This window comes from Toxotes jaculatrix, chromosome 23 (genome assembly GCF_017976425.1).
Source record: "Toxotes jaculatrix isolate fToxJac2 chromosome 23, fToxJac2.pri, whole genome shotgun sequence".
NCBI lineage: Eukaryota > Metazoa > Chordata > Actinopteri > Toxotidae > Toxotes > Toxotes jaculatrix.
This window is the reverse complement of record NC_054416.1, coordinates 2,898,715-2,910,590: the sequence shown is the minus strand read 5'-3', so window position 1 is coordinate 2,910,590 and position 11,876 is coordinate 2,898,715. Positions and strand designations below refer to the sequence as shown.

Sequence of the window (11,876 nt, the reverse complement as noted above, 5' to 3'; positions counted from 1 at the left end):
GGTTAAAAATCTTACCAAACTCCCAGCATGAGGAATGAAATACAGCTATTCTGGTTTGTCGCTCATTTGTAGAAGCTACTGAAAAAAAAAAAAAAAACAACAATAGAGAAGACAGGGAACATGGCATAATTTACTAGACAGTCTGAATCACTGTGACTTAACATCATATTTCTAAAAGCCCCACATGTTTCTTTCAGTCAGATGGCAGACATCAGATTTCTGAGGAGGCACATGTCTCCGTTTGAATGGGCAGACCGTGAATCATTCACAGAAAAAAATAAATAACCTGGAAATCCTTCTGTTACAAAGACACAAAAGAGTTGCTGCATCTGAATATTTTAACACCCACAAAATTAAATCTCACAGCTGAATATTGTTAAAATCATCAGCTTTTTGAAGATGATGGTTTACAACTAGGAGACAGTCTCCATGGTTGCATTCGAAAAGACGAATATTGGAATTCTGAATTTGAATTTGGAGTGAAACTCTGCAAATGATATTTTTTATGTTTAGTATTCAACTTTCAAAGCAAGTGGCACAGCAGTAGGTGTACTGTATGGCTGAGGCATCTGTGTTACGTAACCATAGAAAGTGGGGTGTGCGTGTAGGTGCGTGTGCGTGTACATCCGCATGCCGCACACCAATTAGTGGAGTGAGAAAGTTGATAATTAAAACACAACAACAATAGCTCACGTACAGCATCCACTGCAGGAACAGCTGGCGTGTTACGCAAGCAACAACTGTTTTGTTATTGTAAGTGTTGTAGTGTGTGTGTAGGTGCACAAAGGCATGGGTGACACAGACCAGCAAAACTGTGTGAGATCACACCTTCCTACACACACACAAACACACAAACACACAAATGTACACACGCTCTTAGACACAAAGTTATATAGGGAGAGGGATGAAGAGGTGGAGCGAGAGAGAACTAACCAGAGATAGAGAGAAACAAGCGGTAAAAGACTGAGTTTACAAGCTGGAGCTCAGCCACTAACTGTATGTGCAGATTAATATTTCACTCCATATGGGACATATTGCTGCGTACAATGACAATGCAAGAGACAAATGCAAATATTTCTGAGATGGTGCAAACTAAGGTTTAGATGTGTCTGTGTGAGTTGAAGGTGTTTGAGCGTGGAGGAAAAAATTGTGCCTGTTTTGGGTTTTTTATTTTTCAGTGAAGATAAACATAAATTTTAAGAGGACAGAGGACAAAGGACAGTGACAGGGAGGTCTAAGAGCAAGTCACAGTCTGAGCTGTCACACAAAGACACACACAAGCACACTCCACACATGCTACGTGGTTGGTGTATACTATATGTTGCTAAACACTGACAGCTAATCTCAGTCTGTATTGGCTGTTTTAAACAAATCCTGCAGCTGAAGGATACTGAACCAGACTTGAGAAGCTTCTTATGATTAAATTTTTAATACTTTCATACTTGTAGAGCACTTTAGGCACACACTGCTTTTCTTCAGAGCAAATTTCCCTGCCAGGTCCTCTGCCAGGTCCTCTGCTGCTTTCCTGCACTGATACAGTACGAATGCAGCTCTGTGACCTTTAGAAATCAATTCCTTTATAAATAGCAGCTGCAGAATGTTTATATGTCAGACAAATTGATTAACAGCAAAGAAAAAAATCAATTGATTGAAAAGAAATAGCTCTGGTCAATACTGGATACAGGCTGGGGGTGAAGAGTCAAATGAACAGCTTATCCAATAACACAGCTAATGGTCTGGAAAGGAACTGATTTAATTCAACAAAGAGACTGAAATTGCCACTTATCTGACCACATACTTGTCATTTATTTTTAAAGATAAAGTATGAAATTATTCAATTAAATAAATATAATTATAATATTAATATTAATAGAGTCCAGGTTCCTGAGTGGTTTCTTAATTTTAAAGTTTAATTTTGGACTCAGCCACGTGGTGATTTTTCTTTAGTGAATCTCTGAAATGAATGTCAGACTACAGTATTTATATATGTATATATGTGTGTGGGTGTGTGTGTGTTTGATTACCAATATTTTATCATTAAATTAAGGTGTGTGGCCCCATGTTGTGTTGTCTGCAGGCCTGTGAGTATGAGCTGTTGAGGACATTCAGATAAAGTACAAGTCAGGCCACAGACCCCAAGTGACACGCGTTTATGTCAACTGACACACAACTTTGATTTTGAGGAAATATGAAATATCCTGACACAAACACACACACATACCGACACGTACGCACACTGCCCTCATCTATCAGCATCAAAGCTGTTCATTCTATGAATAAGAAGAAGGCGCTATTTTTATCTGACATCCCAGCGTGGCTCTCAAGTCGCCCACGAAACAGTAATAAGGACTGACAGGTGTGTGCGACTGTGTGTGTGTGTGTGTGTGTTTCAGACAGCAGTGGTGTGGCTCAATGGGGTCCTAACCCACAGCTGCTCACAGTGACAACAGCCTGTCTGATAGCATCACTGTTTCAAACACACACACACACACACACACACACACACACACACACACACACACACACACACACACACACACACACACACACACACACACACACACACACACACTCGCACATACAGAGACACATTGTAGGGTTCCTTGCTGCATCTCGGCTGGTGACAAAACACCACTGCAGCTCTCTGCAGGAAACTCCTTCAGACACATCACTCACAACAGAGGCCACACACACACACACACAGAAGTCTTCTTGCCTAGAGGTACTACTATTTCAGTCAGTTCATGTCGAGGCAAGTGTGTGTGTGTGTGTGTGTGTGTTCGTATACATACAGTATGTCACTGGGCTTTGCGTGAGCTCCTTTGTTTCCGCTCGCTGACCTCTTTCTGACTTCACACTCTTAAATCCCTCGACCGAATGAAGCTGCACACAAACCAAAGACTGTGTGTGTGTATATGATGACAACCCTCTGGTGCTGATTGGTCCTCTGTGATGTAGTTTCCCTTGAGAAAATTGGCAGGAAGTCCATCAGTCAGATGGCTGACACCTGTGCTGGCTGCTCAGCTACTGGTGGCTTCAGTCACACAATTAGCGTCTTTCGTTTGTACGTTGCTTATTCATAAATTCAAACATGCGCTACAGATAATACTGACTTTAGTGATAATTCACAGTTTTATGGTTCATTTTCTATTTGGTTAAATAAATCTTTAATGTCATGTTTGTCCTTCCCTTGAGCTGTGCTGTGACATTTTACATTAATGAATCATAGAATAAGCCGACAGCACGAATTCATCCTCGCGGCTCTGTGAGATTAAAGGAGATCTTTCTGTGGAATGCTTACATTAAAATCTATAGGATTTCATTCTACAGAAAACTATTTTTTATGCAGCATTTTATCTTACAAAAAAAGGAAGTTTTGTCCCAGTGTTCAGTGTTTAGTATTTGACATCACATAATGCAAGTCTAGAGAACATGAAGGAGAAATTAAGCTGTCTTAGAAGTGTAAACAGACTGGTTTTATTAGTATTAGAACAAATGGTCACTGCTATAGATATACAGTTTGGGCATTAGTAAACATGAGAGCACATGGCTGCACAAACGGAGGGGGAAAAAATAGAGAAAAAAGTCCTGGATTAATGGACTGATGGGTTTCCCAGCCAGACTGAGGGAATGATGAGGACAGTCCAGATGGGCCCAGAGGTGAGAGGCCATCTGGTGACTGAGTGGCCCAGACAAGAGCTACTACAGCTGGGCAGCATCTGGTCACTGTGGCCCCTGGGCTGCATCCAGAGGACCTCAGCCAGAAACTGGAGGGCAATCACTGAAATGCCTGTGTCTGAGTCAAACTGCTGTGACTAAAGGATGGACGGATGGATGGACATAGTTGGTGGAAGAAAAGGAGTGGGAGCCAGTACCAGAGGGCATGTTGCACTTTATGGGCAGATGGAGTGAGGAAGGGAGTAGAACAGCCAAAATATGAAAGTATGAGTGCACTTTTAAAGCCTGAGTAAAACGGGCTGTGTAACCACCACCATGTCTTTAGTAGAGGGATTTTGACGAGTATGTATGTGTGAGCCAAAAAAGATGTATGATTAAATCTCACGTACACCTCTTAGTGCGCCATTAAAGCTCGCCTTTTGTTGGAAGGCAGCCATTGCAACCACAAGTAGCATTTGCAGGTTGTTGTTTGTCAGTTGCATTAACACATTGTTAAGGATATAAATATAATAAAAAAGAGCATTTTAAAAGTGAGCTTTCTAAAGAACAATTAGTCCGCTCATTTCATGCAGGGACATTTTACACTTCCATCAACCAAAGGCTCTCTGTAGTCCACCAATTTGCTCTCTTGCTCTCTTTCAGCCTACCTCTCCCACTTGACCTTTCACTTAGACCTTTAATCAAAGCAGAATTATGGCTCCCTAGAGCCTTGCTAACTACCGAATCACACATCCTGACAGTGCTGCAGGGATTTGGTGGGTCTGAAAAGTCGGTGTCCTCCTCTTAATCCTACAGCAGAGCACTGAATAATGCATGTTTCTCTCTGCTTAGGAAAGAGACTACAGTGCCACTGGTGATTCAGTGTGTGATTCAATCTCAAACACAGCTCTTTAAGACCTTAGTTCTGGTGGGAACAACAAAAACTCGCCGTACCCTGTAAATGATGCAGGATCCCCTCAGTGCGACAACGTTAACGTCAAGATGCGTCACTGCTCCAAGTTTCATTGAATCTGGACTGGTGATGCAGCAGTTTTAGACTTTCAGAGTTAGAAACTGAAAGCTGGATTTTTATGGATTTACAGAGTTGCTAAATACATTTGTCCTGATGTGTAACAACACATCAGTGTTGCGTTTACAGCTCGTTGCTCTGTCTAAAGTGGCTAAAAAAATCAATTAATAGGTGTATTGGTATAATAATACAACACAAACACAAAATGCATTGCTGTGTGGGGCTATACAGAGACAACATATCTCAATGACCTTAGAAATCCTTATAATATTGGTTTATATAACAAAGAAATCTCACTTGGTGCATGCTAAAGTTCTACAGTACAAACTATGATAAACACTAAATATCAACATGAAACTCTGAGTCTGAGTAGGTGGATTTTCCTTTAACCATCATACTCAAGGGAAACCCAGTGGTTGTTTCGTGAAGACGTGAGTAGGTGTGAATTTGAGTGTTAAGGGAGAGGAAGGAGGGGGTGAAGGGGTGGGAGCAGTATTAGTCATCCACTGTCACTGCTGAGATGTTCCCAGCCACTCTGTCTGTGGGGTTTTAACCTAGCATTAGCTTGCTTGCCCTATTTTTCTAACAGCAACATCAAGCACTCATATATTTTCTCATTTGTTTGTACTTTCTCCAACACATTTTCTTTTCTGTTTGAGTTTTCATATTAGATAACAGCACATCATGACAGTGTTCATAAGATGTAAGCATAACCGTGCACCACTGCCCTAAATACGAAGGAGTTACGCAACTCGGTCTCCTCAATGTGAAACATTTGTCCTCCTGTGACTTTCATTGCGGAGGAGACGAGGACTGGAGGAGGAAGACGGACAGAGCCTCATGTCAGAAATGCATCAGTGATGTAATGCAGTTTGACTTTGGCATGCTTTGTCATCACTGTATAAAGGAAAAGTGTGTGTGTGTGTGTGGTAGAAATGGAGTCAGATGAAGATAGAGAGGGAAGGAGGGACGGGCCAGCTTTCTGCTACAAAGCATACCAAAACAGCAAGATGATGTAACAGCTCTCAATTACCCATGGTGCTTTGCTGAAAAGATGAATGAAGTTGGACATGGAGAGGGCGTCAATGAAAACACACGCACGCGCACTCACTCACTCGCATTTCATCTGTATTCTAATCATGTGGAGTGATTCATACATACCGCTGTCCACAAAAAAAAGGAAGGCAAGACGCTTTAACCGAAGGGAGTAGGAGTGTGTGTGTGTTTGTGTGTGTGTGTGTGTGTGTGTATTGTGCATCAAAAGAAACCAAAGGCTTCTTTTCCTATTCCATTTATCCTTTGGCTTGTGGGCTTAACAGTGAATAAAGAGAGATGAGCAGACATGAGGAGAGCTGAAGAGCGGAACTGAAAGAAAGAAAGAAAATGAGGCAAGGAGAGAGAAAGGCTGGCAGAGTGCAGAGCGCGTGGGCCGACTCGGGAGTTTCCTGCACTAAAGGTGTGATGATGTAATTGAGCTCGAGCCGAGGAGAGGGAGAGAGAAATATGAGCTCGTGTCTTTTTTCACACAAGGGAGGAGGCGGTTCGCATCACGTCGGCTGGTGTCACGCACCCATTTATCAGACAAAAAAACATGCAACATTCATTCTCAAGGAGGGGGGCCATTACCATGTCCAATTACAGCATCAAGTGGTTGACAGCAGGACCAGCACAAGAGTTTTCGGGGACTTAAGCCAAATTTAGACATCTTAACGTGATACCATTTGTCACACTTGTTGACAGATTGGCTGAAAGAGAATCTAATTTTGCTGCTGGCTTCAGTCAGAAATGAAACCTCTGTAGAGTGGAAGTGGTTTACCAACAAGAACTTAGTTTCTACTTTTAGAGTATAGAAGTGCCGCAGTGTTCTCTGCTATCTATTAAAACACATTACCTGCAAAACGAAACGTGTCAGGGTCTGATTCAGCTCAGGTGACAAGGATTGATTGGTTGACTTTGATATTGTATGTTTGCATTACAGCAATTAATCAAAGCAACATGTAACTAAGTCACAGACATAATAATAATAATAATGCTGAGTTTTTATGTTGTTTATGTATTTTAATGATAAAATAAACAATGTTATGAGTAAATATGAATATGAATCAACACAATTAAATATGATTTTAAAAAATCACCTAAATTATATACACTATAGACCACACTATAGAGATTTACATCAACTATCACTTAATGGTAAATGTATGACCTAAGATACTTCGCCCTCATCAGGTCAGTTTGTATGAAATATATATATGAAATATAATACCTGACTCACACTTCTCGCAGTCATTAAAACATTTAAATCTTTATGACTTCAACACGCAGCTACTTCATTCTTGCATTTAGGCCACAGATGATGTAAAGCAGCCTACAGCAAACACGCTGCTGCCTTGACAGAGCTGGGGCTCGGCTCCATACAGCGGGCTACCGCAGCTCTGTCTTCATGCATGGCGACACATATGGGCCCAGCCTAAGTGTACACATATGTGTGTGTGCGCGCGCACGTGTACCGGCGTGAGTATTGCAGTGGGATACCCAGCAGCGCCGCGAGATTGCATAACCACCATCCCGCCATATAGCTGGTTTGACTGGCTGCAGCAAACACACACACAAACACACACACACACACACGCCCGCGCGGGAGCACACACTTTCTCTCGCGTGCATACACTTGCAAGATGAAGCATCAGACCATCAAAACGCTATTGGAAATTTGAGTAAATCTGCTTTGTAGCTGGTTATCAGGTTTTTCTTCACACCTTGTGACGCTATATTTAGGGTGGAGGGAGTGAGTTTCACCTTTTTAGGAGAAAGTGAAAACGCGCCGTGCTTCTGAATGTTTGATGCGCTGAACTGCTCTGTCCCCCTGTACCTGCGCCCAGTCCTCCGACCCTCCGTGCGTCCGTGCGCGTCCGTGTATGCGGCGGTATTTTCATCCCACTACATACTTACAACTGCGCGGAATAATAAAAAATAATAATAACAATAACAACATTAATTATAATAATGATACAAATAAGAATATATCGCAGACGACCTATAAATAAATATAGTAAACAAATCTAAAACCCATAAATCTCCTTCGCTGAAGGTGAATTTATTAATTCATTCTCCCTCTCCGTGATTCACACACCGACCATGATGACGGTGACCGGAGGAGCGGAGACTTCTGACGTCAGACGAGGAGAATGACAAGCGCGTCCAATGAGGGGCCGAGGATGTGCAGCGCGAGGACGGAGCTGCCGACAGAAGGCTAATAACCATGCCAACCGAGGAATATAGCGCGCGCCGCTGACTGGGGAGAAAAGGGGAGAACGAGAGGGGGGGAAACCCTAAAAGAAGAAAAATAAAAGAAACACGTTCACATAAAGTGGAGGACAAAGGACGAGACAGACAGGCTATCCTGGTTTCCTGCAGGGGGGAAGAAGAAGACAAGGAGCTGGTAATTTTCTCTTCTTTTTTTTTTTTGTCTCTGTGGCGTGGTCTCCCTTCAGTCCCGCTTTCTCTCTAACACCCCACACCCCCTCCCCCCCGACCCCCCTCCCTCTCTCTCGCTCGCGCTGGCTCAGGGACTGCACTGCTGCAGCTGAATGAAACTGATCGAGGTATTTATTGTTCTATCTTTTAAAATACACACACACACACACACACACACACACACACACACACACACACACACACACACACACACTGAGGCTAAGCGGCGATTTTAACAGCTCGTGACAGGTCGCTGCTGGTGGTTTGAAAAATAAAAAGGATGCTCCGGGCTGCACGCGCCCCTGTTACCGCAGGGATGTGAGCCCCTCAGCTGCGGGGCTTTTGGCGGTGCTGCTGCTGGTGACCTTCCCCCGGCCGTTTGCAGTCATTGAAGGTGTGTGCGTGCGCGTGTTTGTGCGTGCGCAGGAGCGTGAGAGCCAGAGAGGAGGAGAGAGATAAAAAAAAAAAAATAAGGGGGGCGGGGGGGGGGATGAAGGAAGGGTGTATGGGGAGGTTGAGGTGGGAGGTGTGAGAGGGGAGAAATTTTTTTTTGTGAATGGAGCTCCACATCCCTTTGGCGCGCGCGCGCTGGCAGCTCGAGCTGGCTGAGCTAAAATTAGCCCCGTGCCGGATTTTTCTGTCTGCGTGCGGCAGCGGCAGCAGCGGCATATGTGGATCAGAATCCGAATTAACTTCACTTCTAAATGCAAACGCGGGCGCACACGCACGCACGAATGTCTGGGCACGCGCTCATACACGCCACCGGTGAATAGGACAGCAGCTACCACCGCGCCGTGCCCCAGGACGTCATGCACCATTTTTAGAGATGCTCTAAAAATAGAATTTCTTGATTAGCTTCTGGTTTGGACTGTGAGGGAATTGAGCATCATCTTCTTTGTCCGGCATCTTTTAGGTAGGAATGCACCAGATTTATGCTTCTTTAAAGGCTCTTATTTAATTGTGATTATTTAATTGTGTTGTTTATTTTTTTTGGTGTGTTGGCTCCTCGGTCTGTCACGTTGCCGTGAAGCCGAAATGGAGGACATTACAGTTATTTAAGGAATACTTTCCCTGCTTGATGTGTGTGTCCACACCTGCTATTGTCCTGCTGCTAATTACCTGTCAGCGTGGTGCGGGGGAGCTGATGGTGACGTACGTGCATGGGGTCAAGTGCATGCTTGCCTCCATGAATGAATGAATGGGCGGATGGACGGGTGAATGAACGTGAAGAAAATGTCAAATGTTTGCCCCTTTATCAAAGGGGGTAGATGTTAACATTTTCCTTTTCCTTTCTGCGTCCCTCTTTCGTTTCCTTCACCTCCCCTTACTCACGCTCTCCTCCACGTCATCTCTTCTTTCTTTTTCATCCTTTCTTTACACAACTTTCTCTGTCTATCTTTTTCCTCACCTCAACTTAAAACTTGCTCTCCTTCCTTCATACGTTCATTTTCTCATGTATATTTTGCTGTTTGTCTTGTTTTGACTCTTTCTCCTTTGGCTCATTCTGAACTTTTACCCCGGCACGCTGATATCTCCTTTTCTCTGCTTTTCCTCTTCCTTCTTCTCTCTTTCCCAACTCCCTTTGGCTTTCTTTATCATTTCTCCGTGACAAACTTTGTGTCAACTCATACTCACCTGATCAATTCCACCTACTTTCAACTCTGTTCTTACTCATTCCTCCTCGATTCAATTTTCCTTCCCACTTACAATGCCTTTCATCTGTTTCCTGCATTTTCTTCCTCCCTCCCTCCCTCCTTCCCTGTTTTCTTCTCGTTTCTCCAGCTATGATTCTCTCCCTGGCCGCAGCAGCAGCCATGAGTAGCGGCAGCAGTAGCAGCCTCAACTCCTCCTCCCCCCTTGACCCCTTCGACTCCTCCACGTCCTGGAGCCTAGCCGAGGACCCCTCCAACTCCTCCTCTGAACCTGTCATGCGAACTCTGACCCCTGACCTCCAGCCAGCGACCACCGCTGTTGCTGTTCAGGAAGTCAGTCCCTGGGATATCGCACTTTGTGTGACTGGGACGCTCATCTCCTGTGAGAACGCCCTGGTAATCGCTGTGCTGTTCTACACACCGACGCTCCGGGCTCCGATGTTCATCTTGATTGGATCTCTGGCGGTGGCAGATCTTCTGGCCGGCCTGGGCCTGATCTTGAACTTTGTCTTCACCTATCTGGTTGACAGCTCAGTGGAGTTTGTGACGCTGTTGTCCGTTGGACTGCTCATCTCGGCCTTCTCGGCGTCTGTCCTTAACATTCTTGCCATCACAGTGGACCGATACCTGTCTCTGTACAACGCCCTGACCTACCACACTGAACGGACAGTCACCTTCACCTATGTGATGGTGGTTTTCATCTGGGTGTCGTGCCTCACACTCGGCTTGCTGCCGGCGCTTGGCTGGAATTGCTTGAAAGACGAGTCCACGTGCAGCATCTGCCGGCCCGTCACCAAAAACAACGCAGTGGCGCTCGCCGTCACCTTCCTCCTGGTCTTCGCCCTGATGATGCAGCTCTACCTTCAAATTTGCAAGATTGCCTTTCGCCATGCGCAACAGATTGCAGTGCAGCACCAGTTTGTGGCCATCTCCACCACCAAAGGTGTCTCCACACTGTCGGCCATCCTGTGTGCCTTCGGGGCGTGCTGGCTGCCGTTTGCCATGTACTCCATCGTGGCTGACTCCAGCTACCCTGTAATATACACCTACGCCACAGTCCTCCCAGCAACCTGCTGCTCTGTGATCAACCCCATCATCTATGCGTTTCGAAACCCAGACATCCAGAAGTCACTGTGGATGGCCTGTTGTGGGTGTGTCCCGTCTAACCTCTCCCTCAGACCCAGGACCTCCAGTGATGTGTAGCAGGGAAGGTTGGTCTCTGTTTGGCATGATGCTAGATGCCGAGTCAGGGTTGGTTGAGGGTGAGGATGGAACGGGAAACAAGAGCTCAAGAGGAGAAAGGTTGAAGGTTACGGCGGAGGAAAGAGCTTTCCTCTACTCCTCATATCAGGGCTGGTAGGTTGAGGGCGAACGCACGTCTGGCCACAGGGCACAGGGAGACGGGGGGGACAGTGCATGGTCCAAAAAAACAAGATAGAGCTAACAAAGATCATGTCCTGTCTGCTTGGAGAAAACCAACAGAGTGGTGGAAGTGGCGTGAAACCAACTGCAAAAGAACGATTAAGGTATCTGTGGGAGTTGCCAGAGGTGTGTCAGGTGACTTTTTCAACTGACCTCCTTTTTTAGGGTGCCAGGAGTGAGGCCTACTTCTCCAGAGTAGCATATATGTGAAGGTGGGATCTATGAAGTCCACATGTCCACAGGACCTGAGCTTGGGCAGCACTGCATGGTTATGCAATCAGAAGGAGTGAAGCGGTCTTAAAATACTGTATGTGTTTTCACTGGTGTGTTTTGAAATTAAGTGGTGTGTGGATAAAAATACAATGAGCTAAATATACACAATGAATGACCTTGAGTATTCACAGTGAGCTATCTTTGCAGTCTTCTGATAGGAACAACAAGAATATTTCCTCCCTTGAAACATATTTTAACATCTATGTTCCCTTGATCTGATGCAAATCAAGTAATTAATGAGTTTATGGACAAAGTGCAAGGATGATTAACTCCTATGTGCTGATTGAAGCTGGATGCTATTCATGATCATTAGTGGTGGAAGTCTACCAAGCCCTTTCTGAGTTTTGCCAATGCCAACAGCACAA

At 44.7% G+C, this 11,876-nt stretch overlaps 1 protein-coding gene across 1 annotated transcript; it reads left to right on the top strand.

Annotated features, from left to right (window-relative positions):
• Window positions 1-9,948: 9,948 nt before the first annotated feature.
• gpr185b (G protein-coupled receptor 185 b) lies at window positions 9,949-11,019 on the top strand. Its single transcript, XM_041031354.1, has one exon. It carries the CDS (start codon window positions 9,949-9,951, stop codon window positions 11,017-11,019), a length of 1,071 nt encoding a protein of 356 aa, XP_040887288.1.
• The last annotated feature ends 857 nt before the right edge of the window (window positions 11,020-11,876 follow it).

Bases quoted from the DNA above. Each gene is read 5' to 3' on its own strand.
- gpr185b (XM_041031354.1), top strand. From the start codon at position 9,949: ATGATTCTCTCCCTGGCCGCAGCAGCAGCCATGAGTAGCGGCAGCAGT.